Genomic DNA, 18,823 nt, shown 5'->3' on the forward strand with positions numbered 1-18,823 from the left:
GGAGATTTGGCGTGATCATAGATCATGCCAAAGCTATCAAAGCCAGCAAGAAGGGAAAAATGAAAATCACCAAAGTCGATCTTGAGAAAGAAGCGACAAGCTCGCTCCATAAGTACGACAAGCAACCAGTTCCGAATCAAATTGCCGCGTCCGGTTCCACGTAGGAGCCTCCGACGGAGGATATCTTTGTGGAAGTACCAAAAGACTCAGGTTGAAATTGATGTGAACTCTGTCTTATTTCGGGGGCCCGAAGGCCAAACTATATACTACGTAGGAAGTGACTGTATGCATAGGCAGAAGCACTAATTGGAGGCAGCAGTAGGCAGCATTAGGCAGGGTAGGCCACCGTACCCCAACCCCTCTCTGTAGAAGTTGTAACTGGCTAGGCATGTAGGCAGCTACTATGCCAGCAACTCCAAGTCTGTACGTAGGTGACCGTGAACCGTATGAGTTGTTGATCCTAGGTTGTAGCTGTTACAACCCGAGTAAAAGACCTCAGCACCCTCCTCCGACCCGACCCCATTGAGGAGCAAGGCGCCAACTTTGACTACCTCATTGAAAGCGTGAAACACTTGCAGAAGCTCTTGGTGCCTATTGATAAGGCGCTGAACGCCATGTCTGTTGAAGAGCGGCCGACTTTCATCATGCCACCACACCTTGGTCATCGCAGCTCAACTGTCCCGATGATGAGACTCCGCCGCTTGTTCAAGGATGTTAAAAAGGACAGTGTCTGCTCCGAGTTGTATGCTCGCCCGCATGTTGCAGTGCCGACGCTCCTTGAGTTCCTACGGGAAAAATTATCAAGCTTGCAGCAGAAGAAGGCAGAGCGCAAGGGAGAGTGGCGTACTAGCGAGCGTCAGTTCAGAAAACTTATGCAGAAGTGGATCGAATTCTACAACCGCCAGCTTGCAGCGTCGTTGGCCACTATTGGCGAGAGGGATGCATCATCTGACGATGACAACGTGCTCGCTGTCCCGAGCCCTTCTGAGCAGGCCGAGCAGGGTCAAGCTGCGGCTACTGCCCGCAGCTCCTCGGGAACAAGGCCGTGGCTCTAGACAAGGTGAATCTCAGACCATTCCAGGGGATGCTATGGACTTCGATGACATTGCCGACCGCATGGTTGCCCCAATACCAAGCATGATCACGGATGTGAGAGAAGAAGTTGGCTGTGAAACCAACAAAATCCAAACCCAAGAGGTCACCGGGCCAGCTAACGGATTCATCGATACCGACAGCGCGCCGAAGCCCCATGCCATGGAAGTCGATCCCTTTGACACTAGTTCCACTTCTATCGAACCTCATGCTGGTCCACGGCCTGCCTCAAGCACAGAAGTGATGAATGGCAAAGAAGCCGCACTTTTCAGCAATCTTGTGGCGACCAAGACGTCTGCTAAGAAGATGGGCAAAAGCAAGGCTCTAAAGGCTGCGAATAACAAGATCATTGACAATCGTGTCACCAAGCAAAAGCCAACTACTTCCGGAACGAACTTCCAGAGAGTTACGAGAGCTTCCGCTGCTGCGGGAATCGAGGTCCGTCACGTAGAGGGAATAGGAGTTGGCAACTCTGCCGTTACCAACGAAGAACCCGGCGAGCCCGTTGGAGATGGAGCAGAGGCTGAAGAGCCATTCGTTACTGAAGCAAATACTGTCGAACCACCGTTGATATCGCAGAGTCCGAGGAGTCTGTTGGCATCGACGTAGCTTTGAATAGTAGCGCTCTCGACGCTCCGCATCCACCAAATCCGCCAATGGAGGCCGTCGCCACTGAAGACGTGCCTAACCCTAGTGGAAGAGTCCTCCGGAAGAGGAAGAGGACTATCCTGTCACATGTGGACGGCGAAGGTGGCGAGAATCTCAACAATGATCACAAAGACAACCATTATCAGAACGCTGGCATCAATCCTTCAGACGATGAAGTCTATAATGAAGATGATGGCCAAGAGCGATCGGGAGTGAAGGTCAAGGCTTCCAGAAAGAAGGTCCAGCCTCGAAAGAAGGCAAAGACGAGTGTCCAGGCTATACAGCCAGCTGCGGACTCGACCGAACCTAATAGCTCTTCTGGTGTGAATACCGACCAACAGATCAATCGACACAGCCATCCAGCACTTGCTCAACCTTCGGCCACAGGAAACGCTCAGGGTACCGCCACGCCAAACGTACAGCAAGATATCAAAGTCGATGATACCGCGGACGACGACAAAAAATGGGAGATCATCACACCCGACGAAGGCCGCTATAAGCTCGACCAGGAGCGTTCCATGACGCTCCAGCGGCGCCACAAGATCTCTGGACTCGTCAAGTCGGCTACCTACGTAGACAGCGCGAGAAGAGGGAGGAGGGCCAGGCAGACAATGCAGAGGGCTGCGCTTATGATGGAGAGGAGAATAACGGCAACGCGGGAACCAACTCAGTCAAGGAGGAAATGGGTGACATGGCGCCAGCAAACGATGCGAGGACTGCCCCTTTCATTATCGCACGTCGAGAGGGTGATCGAGTGAAGCTCCGCATTACGGGCTTGAGGTCGCTCGTAAACTCCAATCAGGTCGAACAAGGAAATGGCGAAGGTTCTTCTGTCAGTCCTCGACCACAGCCCACCACTGCGAATTCCAGGGCTGAGCTTGTCGCTGGCAAGAAGCGTAGGAATATTGATCCTGATGACAGTTACGTTTCAGTTGGGCGACGGTCGAAGCGAGCGAAGACGGGGCCGGTGGAGCAAGATGACGATGAGGTGATGGAGATAGGACAGATGAGGCACATCCAGGTGGTGATGACGAGTACGAGGACGAGCTGTAAGAAGACGTGATGAGGGCTTTGGGAATACTGTTGATTTTGATCTTTTTTCATAAAATCTTGAATGTCTTAGGATAGTGTACGTAGAAGGAGTGGTAGTTGTACTGTTCACAATTAGCACAAAAAATATTTACAATAACTCCTATTACTTCACTGGCGACTTGTTGTTTGCTGTTACAATTTGAATCGCTTTGCAAAGACACCAAGTTCGACATCTTACCCCTCTAACCAAAGAACCTCTTCAGAAGGTCTCATAAAATGCCACATGAATTCGACAGATGACTACAATGAAGGGCAGAGAAACATAACACTTATATTGCACGCTTTTCGGGCGCAGAAAAACCTCTAAGACCCCAGAAAAGACAACCTCTTCCTCTCTCCCCAAGAAGTTCCTTTCCAGCAGCAGAAGCAAGTCTTAGATTCAAGGATGGGTATCAATCATCTCGGAAGACCGATAGAACAACAATTACCATCCCAGAATCCCTTTTTCCATAGGCAAGCAGCAAAGAAGCTCAGATGGCTCGGTTATCTCTCTCGCACTCTCTGACTCGATCTCGATCTCTCGCCCGCAGCAAGTAAAAACAACATCAACAACAAGAAGCCCATGATTACCATCGCGAAAGACCAGAAGATAAAAGGTGTCCGGACGGATTTAGAGACCAGTCACAAAGATGTCAAACCAAGCTCCCGCAGAACTCTTCCAAGGCCCCAAGCTCCCCGAGAACTTCTCAGATGCCACCAAATGGCCCAGATGGTTCCATTCCGCGTCGTCGCTGCGACAGGTAACTTGACTCCTCATGTTTCGACGCGTGCTCGAAATCCATTGGCCGACGGCAGGGGAATGTTGCTGTATCCGATAGCGGATGCGAAGGACGCGGGATTGACGGCCGACATCCAGATGCGGGTCTTGTACACCTTGAAGAGGTCCGTAACCAGCTTGTTGAAGTTGATGTATGCATCAGCGTAATAGTAGAAGGGCAACTTTTTGTAATCACTGCGAGAAAGTTAGGGAATGCTACGCGTGAGGAGATTAAGCAGACTTACAGCTCGTATTCTAGATCCAGAATCTCCATGTTGAGTCCGTACTCCGCAACTTTCGCGTGGCAGATGCGCTTCGCCTTTGCCTCGCTGCCTTCCTTTTCACTGCCTTCCTTTTCACTTCCTTCCTTCTCACTGCCTTCTTTTTCACTACAATAAAGTTGGTGAATACTACGCGCGAGGAGATTAAGTAGACTTACAGCTGGTATTCTGCATCCAGGATCTCCATATTCAGTCCGTGATTTGCAACCTTTGCCTGGCAGATACGCTTCGCCTTTGCCTCGCTGCCTTCCTTTTCACGAAGGACCTGAACCTCGTGAGTGGCCGCCACTCGGACCATGATTCTGGGCTTAAGCTCCATGTCCACTCCTCCGACATACTGCTGGGGAAGTGTGGTGCCGCCGGCGGTCATCTGCCCAAGAGCGGTGGCGAGGGGTTGGTGGGCAGTCGCAAGCATGCCATCAGGCCCAGGGTACAGGCTACCGTTGTTCATAGCGGTTCGTGAGAACATCTTATACCAACTGAAATGCGCTGTGGGCAACTTGCCCGTAGGGCCTGGCTCGACTGGGAAACCCAGACTGGCTGCGACGGAGGCCGGCTTGGTGGTGTCAGGCGCGCGGACTGAGGCAGCGGCTGCAGAGGCAGATGTCGAGGCCGGAGCAGCGGAGATGGTGATGTTGATGACGGAGGCGAGGCTGGTGGCGAGAGCGGTGACGAGTGCTTGAGAAGCGGGCTTTTGGAAGACAATTCGATGAAACAGAGTTGTCTTGTGCTGTCGCGCTGTGGTGGTTGAGGAGAGGAAGAGCGAGGTTTTGAAAATCTTCGAATAAAGTGCGTGCCAAGATCACACCACCCCGCCCTCACTTCTCTCAATTACATCATAGGGGGCTAGGGACTCATGTTTCACACGATGGATGCTTTTCAACGGCTATAAAGACCTCCATAGCACGTGTTATAGCTTTTGGCTTGCCTGATTGAGAACTGTCTCGCTCCTCGCCCTAGATCGCCTGTGACGGACTTCACTGCTGATACAGCTCCTGCATGAACGTAGCCTCTCAAAACGGTGCAGCAGCCCTTCAGCATGCTTTCAAAACGATCTCATTTTGAGAGGTCGGCGTTCTATATAAGCTACATTACTGTGAGCTTGGATATCAGTTAGATCCCTATGATAGAGGAACGTCATTTGATGGCTCAGGGGGGCTTAAAATGTCCAAGGCATACGCAAGTCTTCAAAGACGGGTAGGAAAATCAGATTCTCGAGCCTCAGCCATGATAGCAATGCCCTGTGTGGAGAACCTCTCCTAAAAGAGTGACGAAAGTGACTATACCAAATCAGGTCTAGTCGTCACGTGCCGTCCTGCGTAGCCCACAAAATCCGCGACGCGCCTACAATTTTTCTCCCCAGACCTCTCACACTCAACCGCAGCGTCAAGTCTCCACCCACCTCGCACGCCCTCAAATTCTACATTCACAGCAAGTCAGACCATGGACGGCCCCCCCTTCGTCGACGACGGTGTCGCCGCCCGTCGCGCGCCCGCCTTCACCCGTGCCGAGAAGAAGATCTTCTTCGGCGGCATTGTGGTCTCCGGCGTCGCGGGTCTGTTTTTTCTCTGCGTTTGTAAGTGTTTCTACTTTCTGCACAATCTCAATCGCCTCCAAGCTAACAACGACCCACAGACTTGGCCAGTTGCATGCGGTCGCATGACTGCATCTGGGACCGCCGCGGCGGCCACTGAGGTTCGTAAGACATCAGCCAGCCTGCTCTGACGCATACAAACTGCTAACAGAGCCAGCTAGCCACAGAAGGACGAAGTCTACCTCAAGACTCGTGCTGGACTTCGTCCCCGAGACCGTCTACCGCGCCTCCCAATATTTCAACAAGCGGAAGATCTGTAATGCCCATTCTCGAGTCAAGCTCTACATCTTCCGGTTTTCCCGCTCCCTCGCGTACATCCACTCACAAGTGTGCGCCCTCGAGACTGTCTACCGCGCCTCCCGATGACTCGTTCTCAACAAGCTGAAGACTGTATGGGGATTCTCGAAGTCACGCTTTACATCTACTAGCTGTGTCGCTCGCTCGCGTACATCCACTCACAGGTGCTGGGGGGTGGCGATGCAGAGGAGCCACTCGAACCACTTCCGGAGACAGCCAGCGACGAGGCTCAGGAGCCCATCGGACCCATACCAAAGACACCCCGGCTCACCGCCGCACGCCTGCACTACCCTGTTCCTTCAGCCCCCGGCCCCTTTGTGGTCGCTTTGCCCGAGCTGTACCGGATGAGTGACGCGGATTTCGATAACATGGACGTCAACAATATCGGCTTGGGTCTTATCTATCAGCAACTCGAGATGGACAACCTCATTGCCCGCTTCAATAGCAGCGTTATTGTCCTTCGCCATCCCCTTCCTTAAGCCTTGTTCGGTGTTCCTATCGGTGGCGGCGTCTGGGTTTCTACCAGCAATGCGGGCCGGCACTTGCAACCATATGTTTTGGATTTCGTTTTGTTTCGGAAGAATGGAAAAGATCTGAGGATCGTTGTTGCTCCCATCGCTCAACTACCGTGCGCTGCATATGATGTAATATGTGATGAGGATGTGATGCTGTGCTGCTGCTGTTTCAGGTCCATCGATTGCACTTCCGCTTTCTAGGGCTAATACATAGATCTTGAACGCTGAACCTGACCGGAGTGTCTCGTACGAGCCAATTAGTTGGTATTGGAGTTGGGCAGCTTCAAATGGCAGCATTCGATGATCAAGATAAGTCGTCAGATTTGAGTTTGGCTCGGTCGACGAACCATGGTTGACTTCTGCTCTTCGTCAACCTAATCCAAACCTCCAGCAACACTGCGACTTGGAAAGGAATAGCAATAGTATTGATATCTTGTAATCTACGTTGGTCGCCCTAGGCCCATTTAAGAAAACAATGTCACCACCCCAAGAGATAGAGTCCCTCAATCCGATAGCCATCATCGCCATCCTCCTGTGAGCGAGTTTCCGATCAACTGGAATCATGAACGTCTAGCGTCCTAGATAATGCTTCCTTGAAGGAGTAGCTGCTTCTTCGCTATTGAGCTGTTGTTGAGACAGCTGAGTCCAGCTTTGGGCGGTGGCCGTCAGTTGCGCGAGGCAGAGTGGATACTGATAGATTCACGTGACGTAACTTGGTGAGGTATTTCAAGATTCCTACCTATTCAAACATGCAAAAGAGAGAAGATATGTTGTAAGCGCTGAGGCCTCATAATGTAATGATTCGTAGTGGTGTTGGCTAAGGTCGCCACGCGTCGCGAACAAAAACTCCAAAAGGCCGCTTGTGAGCGTTAATAGCAGGCAAATGTGACGGAGCAGCATCTAGTGTGTTTGGCAGGATAGATGTTACCGCATAATCTTCGGCAAGTGTGCAAACGCTCGTGTGGTTGTGCACTGATCTTCATTTTTCAGTGTATATATTTCATAAAATTTCAACGTCCTCCGCCTTCGGGCATTTGGTCACATCGTAACAACACAGAGAAGATTAGCATGGCCCCTGCACTAAGGATGACACGCTTTATCAAAGTGAGCTTACGCATTTTTTTTTTGGAGTTCGATTCGCGTGGTGGGTGAATCTTTTTGCGCAGTGACTCCTTTTTGCTTCACCTTTTTATTTCATTACTATTTTTTAGCCATGTAGTTTGCAGTCACATAAACAACAATAGATGGCCATCTAGGCGCAGGTTTGAAGGTCAATATACTTTTTTTTCTGAAAGAGACTATCGAAGTGTTCCACTCAAGCAAATGTTGCGACAGACGCCTGTCCCGCGCCCCCTGTGCAAAGAGAACACTCTCACATGCTTCCATGCGCATCTGATGCTATTGTAAATTCACAATCTCTGCTAGTAACATATTTTGCGATCTTCCTTGACTCGACGCTCAAGCAGGCTCAGCGGCGATCAGTCGGACGCCATGCTAGGCCGGCTTGTCCCGATTGACATCGCATCAAGCTCCGCATTCTTCATCGGTAGCAGACAGCGCGCCGGTGTGAAGCGACCTTGAGAGATTCGAAGATAAGCCTTATCTCCCTCTCAATGGTGACCATCTCGCCATTGTGTGAGAGATCATGGCACCGCCGCTACTTCTCATCCCACCTCCCTTTCGCTTGAACTGTCTGTCGACGTCTAAGAAGGCAAAGTCAGAGCAATGAAGCACGCAAGTTTACATTCGTGGCCCGGTTAAGGTCCCAAAGCGGCTTCTCGTGAATTCACTTAATGGGATTATAGATTTTACGGAAGATCGTTTTGAAGTAATCGCTATGCCCACTTGCACTTCAGTAATATCTTTACGTCATTCCGTTTCTAATTGACAAATGACCGCTGTGGTATCTTTACATGGATTCGGCTGTTCCGCCTTTTTTATTCCCTCGTCCAGATTCCTCCATCGGACGCCCAGCTCACTGCGAGCCGGCACGGCATTCACATGCTTTCCAAAAAGGCCCCGACCAATTCCATCTTAGATCAACGCTGCGATCGCCGCTCTCGTAAGGGTGGAACTTGTCCTAGGCTAGTGGGCATGGTCTGGGCTTCCGCTGGAAGCTTGTGCGAGATGCGGAAGTACAGTACTTTGAGACCATCTCGCGGACTTTCTGCTTCTCTTGCTTGACCCACCGCTTGGCCCAAGACCTCTCAAGCGAGCGGGACTTCCTGTTTTGATGCATATACGTCTGAGAAGCCCACTTTCTAGCTATGGAGCTTGGCTAACTTCGTGCTCTCCTTCCTAAGCTTAGCACAGAAGTGCCAGACCTTGGATTCCAAAACAGCGAAGTCGAGTAGATGCTTGACAGACTCTATAGTCCCAAGAGTCTGGCCCAGGCCTGTGGGTAGATCATTGTACGACAGTCCAGTTTTTCGTCTCCTCTACGCCGATCTCAATATGGCTGGCCTCCTGTAAGCCAACCCTGCATCTCATGTGAATTGGATATCGCTACGCTTACGCATAAAGTTCAGTGTTCCCAAACTCCGTGGCTATCATCTGTGCCTATGCTTTTCGTGATGTCGTGTGGTAGAGTGGGCAGGCAGGATAGTCGACAAACCAGCTGACTCGCTCCTGGTCTAGACCACTGACAAGCCCCCACGGTAGCTGGTGACCCTCTTTTCTGCCAAAGACCTGCCGCAAGACCTCCTTCTTGCTTGCACCAGTGGCCACGAACCCGATCTTGATACCGTGTCCTGCAACGGGAGGAACCCGTACTCGGAAGCCGACCAAACTCGGTGTTTCTCCCTTGACCTAAGCAGGTTTATCCCGCTAGTAGCGCAGCTAGTCGAGTATGGATCGATTTCGAGGTGTCGGCTCAACAGGACGGTGGTCGGACTCGAGAGGAGAAGAATTGGGACGCAGGATGTCGCCCGGGCGAGTCATCCGGAGGCGAAAGAACAACCGTCATAGCGAAGACTGAAAGTAGGACTGAAGTCGCTGTCAGGCTGACCATGACCAGAAACCCATCGAGAGTAGCAAAGACGCGGACGTCGGACTCGGAAGTGATGGCCTTCATGAACCAACGGACTTGGAAAATGTTAGCAACGCATCAATTGCAACTCTTCTGGTACCTACAGTGAAAGAACCTTGCGCAGGGTCGGCTTACAAACTCTCCCCTCTTCGTTGTAGAACTTGGCGGACGTTTGCTTGCCCTGGAAGGCACCCGCTTTGGTAGGATATGCTCCATGATTCGAGAGGACTCGGTCGGTCCAGTCGATGCGTCGAATACCTGCTGAGAGGCGGCGAAATTCTGGAATCGTGCTCCAGGCAGACATTACCAAGCGTGAGACCGACAGGCGGAGAAGTGAAATGAGAATATTCATGACGTGAAGCCATAGTGTTGACACCGCCGGTAAAGCAAGGTTTCTGTAGTACTCGTACTCAATTTCCGCGTGAGCGCTGCGGAGAAATGTGGTGTTGATCGAGATTGGAGAGAAACCCACATCTTACATCCGCCACCATTTCGCCCACCAGGCCGTCCACTCCTCCTACACTGCACTATAATGACCGCCGCTGCGCTTCTCGCGGCTCTAACTGAAGCTCCTCACTTCTCGAAAGGGGAGGCTTACTACTCTCCTCTCAGCGCTCGCCCGACGTCTGAGGTTGGCCTGGCTCGGTTTGTCCCTCCTCATCCAGATGCTGCCATTCTACCAGAAGATGAGGCCTAGACGCAATCTAGTCTCAGCCTGCCTTTTATCAACAACCCTCCGGGGTATGTCTAAGGAACTATGATGCGATGTCCCTTACTGACTTGAGCAAATAGGTCCTGAAACCCAACGGCGAACCCCCTAAGCCTCACTCGCCCCTCTCCAGTCCACAAGCGATACTGTACCTCTACCGAACGCGGCATGTGGTTGGCCCAGGAAACGACTACAGCGGCATTCGCATCATACTTGTGGTCCTTGAGAGGGTAATTTTGGCTGATGGATGGCGAGGCTTCCGCTGCAGATACACCACGCGTGGCACGGAACAAAGGAGGAGGAAAAGCTGAACCTGTTATACTTAATGCAGAAGACTAGGATATATGTAAGAAGGAGGGGCCTAGAGGATGGTGAAGAGGTACACCTGCCGTAGCCCTCACAGCTCCTCCCTGACAGCGCCTCAATGCTTACTAAGCTAAAGGCACAACAACAGGCTAGCGTCCTCATGCTTCTGACTTCGTCTTTCTAGAAAGTGGCAGGAAATGATAGAGGGGCGGATTGCGTTGCCACGGACATGTTCAGTTGTGGCATCGATATTCATATCAATCTTGACATCAGCAGACCCTCGCATTTACAGCTACTCTTCACGCAGACGTGCAAGTGAAAGACAAGTGAAAGGTCAATGATTACAGGATTAGCTAGAGAGGAAGGATGTAGGAGGGGCGCTGAAGGATGCGGAGACGTTTAACTTTGGCGCGATATTTACAGTCGAATATCAAAACAATTCGGAGGCTCGCTCTCGCAGGGTTTTAGGAGACTCAGCGTAGTTTGTTCTAACTTACCCCAATATTTTGCACGGTTTCAGGCTTTGCACACCTATTGAAGTATGCTGACATCGATGATGAGTTGATATCACGTGCCCGCTTCCTCTCGTCCTATAGCTTTACTCACTGACTTCCAAACCCTTACTCCGATCTCGTCCTCTTCCTTCACCAACAATTTACTCCACTGAGGCTTTCGCGCGACTATTGAAGTATCCTGACGTCGATGATGAGTGGCTGTCACGTGCCCGCTGACCGCTTCCTCTGGCTCACTGACCGATTTCCGAAACTTTACTTCAACTTCGTTCTCTTCCTTCGCCACCTCTCTCTTCCATCACTACCTCGACCTCCTCCTTCACCAACACCTCGCCCTGCTCAGCTTCTGGTCAGCGCTTCCCTTTCAACAATTTCACGTACTTTTTAACTCTCTTTCCTGAGTGCCTTTCATTTTTCGATCGCTTTGCGGTTGGCCGCCGTCTCTTGGCCGCTGCCGTCGTCGCGAAAACCGCGACACCATGTCCAAGCTATTCATCAGGTATGCACCTCACTTCTCATACCGACATCCAGCGCGAGCTAACCGCATCGTAGTGGGCTTGCTTGGCACACCGATGATGGCTTCGCGGCACCATGTCCAAGCTATTCATCGGGCTCGTGAGCCAGCATCCATGCTGAGCACTGAGAGCTCCGCTGACACAACTTCAACTGCCTCGCCTGGCACACGCGATGATGCAGGGGAGATTTTGACACCATGTCCAAGCTATTCATTGGGTACGTAAATCAAATGCCCGATGAATGCCTGGAGCTTCGCTCACAGCATCATAGTGGCCTGAGCTGGCACACGACGACGGATGTGGTGTCCCTTGCACCATCTCCACGCCATTTGTTGGGTTCGCTTGTGAGGTTTCTGCGGGTGCCTGACACACGCGACGATGCAGGTAGGACATCCTGGCGCCATGTCCAGAGTATCCATCAGGTTCATTCACCTATCTACTTACAGCATATTCAGAGCATCGCTAACGCTATTATAGCGGCCTTGCCTGGCATACCGACGAAGCCACACTTTGCGTCAGAGTGGAGGCCATATTTTGAGTCTTTGGAAAACCTGCAACACCATGTCTAAGCTATTCATTGGGTTCGTAAGTTCGTTCTTCTGCGGAATGTTTACCCACGCTGACACCATCGCAGTGGCCTTGCCTGGCACACCGATGATGCCAGATCTGGACCAGAATCGAGGCTCTGCTCCCCTTCTTCGTAACAAAATCCAAGTAAGCATGTTGTATTGCTGGAATTCGACGACACCATGTCTAAGCTATTCATTGGGTTCGTGCATGGGTGCTCCTTCAGGACTTTCAAGCAACGCTAACAGCATTGCAGCAGCCTGGCCTGGCACACCGACGATGCCACCCTCCGCACCAAGCTGGACGAGGCAGTTGTTGGGGTGATGGACGGGAGCAGACCTGCGTCGCCGGTACAACGTGAGAGATGAAGACGGATTGGGTGCTCCTGGTGCTTCTCGGCAGCCAACGAGCTGCAGAAGAAGACCGAGGCAGTCTCGGTGGTCCCCAAGAGCAGGGTAAATCGTCCCCGACAGTACCGCAAGGCGGTCGCTCTGTCCTCAACACCTCCCGGAATTGGCCAGGCGGCGTGGATTAATGGTGGTGGAAGCAACGGAAGCGGATCTTTGGGCTGGGCGGTAGCGTCGTGTAGGCTCCGGGTAGTCGCCCCGTTTGGAACGGGCTTCACATCAGCATGCAGTGAGAAGAGTTCTGGAGCACTAGATAGTGGCTCCTTCCGGCTTTAATGAGGCCAAACATGCAGTCAATGAGACGGCGGATTCCAAAAGCGAGGAAATGTTGTCCAAACAGCAAGGATCTGTGACATGTAAGTCGCCTGATCTGTAAGGGTGTCAGCGGCGAGGGTCACCGAAGATCAATTTTATCCTCACCAACTCCCGCTTCTCCGCACACCACACCACACCAAAGCACCCTCCCTTGACCATAGAAACTTCAGTGTCCTTACAGTGCCCTTCACGTATCGGACCCAAGAACCTCACTACGACAAGTCGTCTCGTTGAGGTGGAAGACTGGATGCTTTTTAGCTTGGACTCGAGCCAAATTCCTCACACCATCTAGCAACGCCATCCCCCCGACCGTCTGCTGCCCGAACTGTCAACCGACCAACGTGTCTCATGTATCCAGGGTAACTCCCTCCAAAAGCCCGTTGCGGACCTTACTGACAGCGAATCAGGTCGAATCTCCGCCCTTCCCAATGCCCTGCGCGCCCGAAGAATCATTTAGATAGATCATCGGTATCCGATGTAACCACCGAAGTACTGTCGCCGACTGAAGAGCCGTTTCCCCTTCGACAGTTTGCCATCACAACTTGCAGGACCTTGAATGATGAGATACATGGCACAGTTGGGATATTGCGAATAAAGACGCTACTAGTTCTTACCTAGAATTTTGAGATCCTCCGCCAGCAGCAAGCCGACCAGCAGACACATCCATTATTCCCAACCCCAACATCTCCGGCATAGATTGGGCTATCTGCCTCAGCTGGCCTTCATGTGTCTCCCGACACAAAACAACTCACATGTGGTAGGAGCCTGACCTCTTCAAACGCGCAGTTCGCCGCGATTTCCACTCCAGACTCCATTTGGGAGAGAGTAACCACAGCCTCTCCATCTGCACAAATTAACGCCACACTTACTTCCATATGGCTGGCCAACGTGGATATGTGCCAACAGGGGAACTATCACGCACCGTCTACCACCAGACCTCAATCCGCTCTTCGTATACACCGGACGGACTAACTGGTTGGACATGGCGATTTTTATGTAGAATATCAAATGCAGGTCGACTTGATTTCCCCACGCGGGCCATCCTGTGAATGATAGCACCCGAGGGGGCCCGAAGAGCTACCAGCCTTGTCAAAAGGGTCGTTTTACAATTCTTGAAGACGTGCCAGGAGATTTCAAACGGTACTATGCAGGTGAAGAGAAGCAGTAATACATGATCAAATTCACAGTCTTCAGCACGTAGCACACCAAATTCTTTTGCATTACGATGGTATTATGCTCTCAGTCTCGATTTCAGCTCCCGACGGTGCCCAAAATTCCGCTCATTTCCCCACCTTATCGCCCCCAGCCTCCCCGGACAGCACAACATATTTAGCCACCCAAGAGCTCTGGTTCGAGCTCTGCTTGGAGAACATCACCCCAGCTACATAGCGTAAGCACAAAAGTAACCAGACTGCCCGGCCCATGGTCGCACTTACCAACAATGAGCACCGTTGCGAGAGTGTAGCCCATGACGAGAAAGAGAAGGAACTTGACGTTATTTTTGCAGCAATTGACCGTCTGGTTACTCCAATTGGAGACCTTTTTGCAGATGGCGGTTATTATGGCGTGGATGGCGGTCATTATAGCGCGAATTGCAGTTACTGTGGCACGAATGGCGGTTCTTATGGCATGGCGCGGTGTTTGATTTGGGGTAGCTTGAGAGGCAGTTGTGGTTGCATGGGGAACTACTTCGCGCAACTCGACGTTCCAATTGTACGATGGCCGGAAGAGGGAGTAGTCTAGAACGTACGCTGTCAGCTAGAGAGTCACAGGACATGGACGCGGTCTGTACTTGTTTCTGCGGGCTGTTGCTGGTTACTGCGAGGCGAAGAGTTGACGGCAGGTGGTGAATCCATAGCGGAGGGTGAATTTATATAATTAGCGACGCTAAGGAGGCTCTTCAGGACGGATTTGCGCGTAGTGGGCTCAATTTTAGATTTGGAGCGCGAAGATTAGGTGTGGCACGTTGTTTGTGGTCAATGTAAGCGAAGTGGCAAGCTTTATAGGAAGAACGTCACTCCCTATAACACCTCCGACCCCAATCTGCTCGCTACCCCCAACACCGGTATGCTCCCAACGGATTTCTCTTCGTAACAAAGGTAGAGACGTGTCCCGCCATGCAGTACCTCATCCTCATCCGACCAGCTTGACACGAGCACGATCGACGTCCGTCCCTCTAGCAAGACTACCGCTAGTACTCTCATTATCAACACTACGACCACGACGGTAAAGAGAGAGACAACTGGAGCGGAGTGAGGGGCCAGTAATCCTGGTACGCCTCCGGGAACTTTCGAACCCCTATCTTCCTCGTGAAGCTGCTAATTGCGTCCCAAAGGTCCAACTTACCCCTAAACCTCTCTACGAAGCCTTTCTGGACTGGGATTCCGAGCCCTCGACCTCTGAAACGACGCAACTCACCTCCTCTACTGATCTAACCTCCTTACCTGGAGGCTCAAACCGACATCAGAGCTCATCTCCTCCGCACACCAGCTCAACACCTCAGCTTTCTCGTAGCTTGACGCTAATACAACGCGTCCGCTTATCGAGTGCGTCCGGTCCTACTCATGATGAGAAAAGTCAAAAGTGTCCTCTTGGTGCAAGCAAGAGGGCGACATTCGAGGGCATCGCAAGCTCAGCCGACACCCTTCCGCTCCAGGAAGATCTTACAGCTAGTAGTGTTGCAACAACACGACCAGCTATCGAGTCTCACAGCAAGCAGAGGAGTTGGCCTCACTTCCGTCCGGCGAGGTGAAGTGCAGAATGTCATCGCTGCAAGATTTCAGCTCTCCGTTGTCCTCTGCTATGCTGCCTATTAGGCCTGGGTACACTCGTAATATCCAGTACAAGGTGATAAGCAAGTTGGCTCTGGCTGGAATGGACACCAACCGCCCTCGACGCACTCGGCAGCATACTTCCCAAGCAAATTTCCCGGGCAGGCGCGCCATTCGCAACGCCTCCGGCGGTAGAAACTCGCGCCTTGGATTCGAGCGAGGTAGCATCGGGAGAAGATGGTGGAGCAGAAGGCAGAGGTGGACACTCCTAGACCTCAAGCGTATACATCAGGAAAAGATGTGACAGCCACCACTCGGGACTTGTTCAACCTCATCAAAAGCCCACAGAATGGAGCAGCGCATGGCGTTGCGGAAGCCGACCCGCAGCCTCCGGTCCCATCGAGGTCCATGTTGACAGCACCAGACGAGCTATTTGCCCTGTCACTGCGCCAGATACAAACTCTACATCTGGAGTTTGCTGTCACCAGCCGGGCGTTCACTTCCTACATTGCAGGAGTCTACTAAGTCTGAGGGCGAGCAAGTCTCGCAGCAGGCGTCAACTACCTCAACGCTGAGTTCCACTACACACCAACAGCACCATGTCCTGCCTTCTCCTTCAAGCCACTTGCCAATCCCTTCCAGTATGACATCAATAAGAACGTGGACAGAATGCATCATCAGCCCGCGTTTATGGAGCGGCCACGGCGGAGGGAAGGACAGCTTAGAGGCATATCCACTGTACATAGAGTCGGACCCATCTGTTTTCAGGATGTTAGGATGAAATCTGAAAGAAATTGCACAATGTGACCTACTTAGGTTTTGACGATAGCCTTGATATTAATTGCAATTCACTTTTCTTTGCTTAAGTGAAGAGCTACTAAAAACAAGCGGTCGTACGGCTATCCGTAGCTGCAACGTAGTCCTCCACAATTTTGTGGCTTAAGCAGATTGTACATAGGGGTGAAACCCGTAGGCGGAGGTTTCTCATGGTCGCGTCTCACGCGCTCACCAAGGCAGCGACCTCTCCCTCTTTCCTCCTCCTCACCCACCACAACAGCACCATCCTGTTAAGCCCTAGCATGACCGCTGCACCTACTGTAAGTCTACGTCTCCTCTTCTTCACAACTCTCGCAGCAGATTAGCTAACCTGCGCCGTCCGCAGAGGCCTCCACAAAACCTCACCCGCACCCGTCCGGCCGAGTACTCCCTCCCTACCTAGAGCGCCAAAGGCAGGCAGCTTCGACGGGACGAGCCCATCGGCGATTTAGCGACGCCGCCGGCTTGCGGACAATTTTTGCGGAGGCTACCAAGGCATGTCGGGAGGTGAGGGCGATTACGACCAATCTCAACAGGACGGCGGATAGAAGGTCCATTGAATGCGGCTGGGTAGAAGGTCCATTGACTGGAGTCGGGCTTCTCTCCACTGAATTCGGCAGTGCCGCTGGATGTGAGTGCAGCTCTCCCAGCATTCACGGCTCTGGCGACTAACGCATAGCAGCAAAGTATTACTGCGATGAGTGGAGGCTGGCAGGGCAGAGGGAACTTCCGTATCGGGTGGAGAGGGCGGCTACAGCCAATCTCAGCGGGACGGCGGGTAGAAGGGCTACTGAACTGCGGCGGGTAGAAGGTCTATTGGATGCGGCCGGGTAGAGACTTCATTGACTGCTCTCGGGATCCAGATGGACTTCTCTGGACAGTGGCGTTGGGTGTAAGTAAAGCTCTCCCAGTTCAAGGCTCTGACAACTAACGCAGAGAAGAAAAGCAATACTGCGGCCACTGATGATCTTTTCTGACGGTCTGATACGTCCTCCGCCAGACCGGTACCTCGAACCCCGAGTTCTCGTGGACGACAATGCCATAAGCCTTTTCGCCGATAGCAATGTGTCTGGAAACCGACCTTCAAGACATCAGCAAGGCACCCACAATCTTTTCTGCCGCGTCATGCTCTAGATATCGCTGGCGGGGTCTCCTGGGTGGAATTGACACGAGTCGACATCAAGATGCCACCGCGCAGTATACGGTGTCATGGGACGTTACAGCGGTGACCACCCCGAAGGTCAGGCAAAGTGCCTGAGCGGAGCTTGCTTGACGATCGTGCTATGCAGCTGGCTCGCCGTCATCGACACCACCCCATCGACACCACCCAGGACTTCTCTTCCCGCCATGCCCTTGGCCTTAGCCGTCCGAGTCACGATCCTTGGTCTTCCCCACGACGCCGAGGAATTCAGGCAACTCCAGTGACCATCGCCCATCGAAGAAGATGATTTCAGTACCAGGCGCGATTGTGGGCAAGCCCATGTACTGTGACGTTTTGGCACCCGTTTCAAGCTGAGGCCTTTTCGCGATAGCGGTCGCCGCGTGACGGTCATTCCTCGTATCGACTACCAGCGCGAGCGCACTGCCCTCGCAGCATCTCTGCGATGATGACCCGTGGCATTCAAGGTAAGATCGAGGCTCATCGCTCTCACGGTTTCTAGAACTGATGTGAACGAGAATGATAAGACTCGTCGCCTTGCCTGCCTAAGAACGTCAAGCTTCGCGAAGTTCTAATTCAGTCATGGCGAACGCAGAAAAACAGGATTGTCGTCCCGCCGCCTTGCGTTTTGGAATCGCCAGAAGGAAAGGCGCACCGTCTCGCTGCAGGTGTCGCCAGCGAGCATGGTGATGGCCCAGTTGTGAGCAAGGAACAGCTGTTCACCAAGGTGAAAGAGAAAGAGTGTTTTGGTGAGAAGCAATTGCTGTGTTGCTGTCTGCCGAGCCAGTGGTAGAAGGTCCATTCTATTTTGTCGTTCCAGAGAGAACACAGAAGGCTGCTCGCGGGCGAACTCCAGTATTCGAGGCTGGAGAGCATATCTTGGTTCGAGAGCTCTATTGTGGGCGTTGTAGGTATCAAATCGGGCATATATTGCAGCAGATATGGCCCGTCGTCGTTGCCAATTGCCAAAAATACCTATTTATACGCAAGACCTTTCTCGGCCTAGACTTTGAGGCTCATTGCCGTTTGTGTCCGGATTATGCTAACGCCTGAGCCATCGAGATTGATATGACTGCTTCAATACGAATGGACCCAGAGCGGAGCTGAAGCAACTGTCTAGTCTACTTGTTCTTGGCGGGATCTTTTCGGCCCTCCGGTCTTCAACAAGTCTACCGTCTCCAAAGAAGCCCGGAGAATCACGGACGACAAATATATTTTCCTAAGATTCAGCATCGTTTAGCCTTGAGGAGCTGTAGCGCCGGAATGGACTTGATCTCGAGTAGCAGCCCGTGAATGGAGACACCATCGGAGGTGCATACCCAGTCCGTTGCCGCTCATTTTCCGTCAGTTATTGAAAAACGAAACCCACCGGTCTCGTTCCTCACCATTGACCACAAGGCAGGAGTGCTGGCCTCTTCAATTGAGGCTCCGCGCGAGATGCT

General features: G+C 52.2%; 10 protein-coding genes across 10 annotated transcripts; 6 read left to right on the forward strand and 4 right to left on the reverse strand.

The window, feature by feature from the left end:
• Positions 1–216: 216 nt before the first annotated feature.
• BDZ99DRAFT_460968 (uncharacterized protein) lies at positions 217–487 on the reverse strand. The gene has a single exon (XM_033719509.1). The coding sequence runs from the start codon at positions 388–390 to the stop codon at positions 235–237; it is 156 nt and encodes a 51-aa protein (XP_033579181.1). The 5' UTR covers positions 391–487; the 3' UTR covers positions 217–234.
• Positions 488–1,089: 602 nt separating this feature from the next.
• BDZ99DRAFT_518073 (uncharacterized protein) lies at positions 1,090–1,701 on the forward strand (the record flags this gene model as incomplete). The annotated part of the gene is made up of 1 exon (XM_033725252.1): positions 1,090–1,701. The coding sequence occupies one exon, from the start codon at positions 1,090–1,092 to the stop codon at positions 1,699–1,701; it is 612 nt and encodes a 203-aa protein (XP_033579182.1).
• Positions 1,702–1,748: 47 nt separating this feature from the next.
• On the forward strand, positions 1,749–2,803 carry BDZ99DRAFT_518074 (uncharacterized protein; the record flags this gene model as incomplete). Its single annotated transcript, XM_033725253.1, has 2 exons — positions 1,749–2,312; positions 2,360–2,803. 2 exons carry the CDS (start codon positions 1,749–1,751, stop codon positions 2,801–2,803), a joined length of 1,008 nt encoding a protein of 335 aa, XP_033579183.1.
• A 782-nt stretch (positions 2,804–3,585) lies between these two features.
• BDZ99DRAFT_474428 (uncharacterized protein) lies at positions 3,586–4,911 on the reverse strand (the record flags this gene model as incomplete). Its single annotated transcript, XM_033721905.1, has 4 exons — positions 3,586–3,784; positions 3,835–3,978; positions 4,029–4,608; positions 4,767–4,911. 4 exons carry the CDS (start codon positions 4,909–4,911, stop codon positions 3,586–3,588), a joined length of 1,068 nt encoding a protein of 355 aa, XP_033579184.1.
• Positions 4,912–5,313: 402 nt separating this feature from the next.
• On the forward strand, positions 5,314–6,303 carry BDZ99DRAFT_558068 (uncharacterized protein; the record flags this gene model as incomplete). The annotated part of the gene is made up of 4 exons (XM_033727220.1): positions 5,314–5,446; positions 5,489–5,569; positions 5,616–5,791; positions 5,893–6,303. The coding sequence occupies 4 exons, from the start codon at positions 5,314–5,316 to the stop codon at positions 6,238–6,240; spliced, it is 738 nt and encodes a 245-aa protein (XP_033579185.1). The 3' UTR covers positions 6,241–6,303.
• Positions 6,304–8,835: 2,532 nt separating this feature from the next.
• Positions 8,836–9,608, reverse strand: BDZ99DRAFT_518077 (uncharacterized protein; the record flags this gene model as incomplete). The annotated part of the gene is made up of 3 exons (XM_033725254.1): positions 8,836–9,084; positions 9,170–9,360; positions 9,440–9,608. The coding sequence occupies 3 exons, from the start codon at positions 9,606–9,608 to the stop codon at positions 8,836–8,838; spliced, it is 609 nt and encodes a 202-aa protein (XP_033579186.1).
• Positions 9,609–11,543: 1,935 nt separating this feature from the next.
• On the forward strand, positions 11,544–12,050 carry BDZ99DRAFT_518078 (uncharacterized protein; the record flags this gene model as incomplete). The annotated part of the gene is made up of 4 exons (XM_033725255.1): positions 11,544–11,563; positions 11,618–11,768; positions 11,824–11,927; positions 11,981–12,050. The coding sequence occupies 4 exons, from the start codon at positions 11,544–11,546 to the stop codon at positions 12,048–12,050; spliced, it is 345 nt and encodes a 114-aa protein (XP_033579187.1).
• Positions 12,004–12,448, forward strand: BDZ99DRAFT_568940 (uncharacterized protein; the record flags this gene model as incomplete). Its single annotated transcript, XM_033727834.1, has 3 exons — positions 12,004–12,115; positions 12,170–12,270; positions 12,330–12,448. Exons 1-3 carry the CDS (start codon positions 12,096–12,098, stop codon positions 12,446–12,448), a joined length of 240 nt encoding a protein of 79 aa, XP_033579188.1. The 5' UTR covers positions 12,004–12,095.
• Positions 12,449–13,915: 1,467 nt separating this feature from the next.
• BDZ99DRAFT_518080 (uncharacterized protein) lies at positions 13,916–14,491 on the reverse strand (the record flags this gene model as incomplete). The annotated part of the gene is made up of 3 exons (XM_033725256.1): positions 13,916–14,016; positions 14,072–14,374; positions 14,428–14,491. 3 exons carry the CDS (start codon positions 14,489–14,491, stop codon positions 13,916–13,918), a joined length of 468 nt encoding a protein of 155 aa, XP_033579189.1.
• Positions 14,492–16,392: 1,901 nt separating this feature from the next.
• On the forward strand, positions 16,393–17,056 carry BDZ99DRAFT_518081 (uncharacterized protein; the record flags this gene model as incomplete). The annotated part of the gene is made up of 3 exons (XM_033725257.1): positions 16,393–16,503; positions 16,571–16,853; positions 16,905–17,056. The coding sequence occupies 3 exons, from the start codon at positions 16,393–16,395 to the stop codon at positions 17,054–17,056; spliced, it is 546 nt and encodes a 181-aa protein (XP_033579190.1).
• Positions 17,057–18,823: the final 1,767 nt, after the last annotated feature.

Source organism: Mytilinidion resinicola (assembly GCF_010093595.1).
Source record: "Mytilinidion resinicola strain CBS 304.34 unplaced genomic scaffold BDZ99scaffold_6, whole genome shotgun sequence".
Classification (NCBI taxonomy): domain Eukaryota; kingdom Fungi; phylum Ascomycota; class Dothideomycetes; order Mytilinidiales; family Mytilinidiaceae; genus Mytilinidion; species Mytilinidion resinicola.

Coding starts and splice junctions, on each gene's coding strand:
- BDZ99DRAFT_460968 (XM_033719509.1), bottom strand. CDS start 390: ATGCCTAGCCAGTTACAACTTCTACAGAGAGGGGTTGGGGTACGGTGG.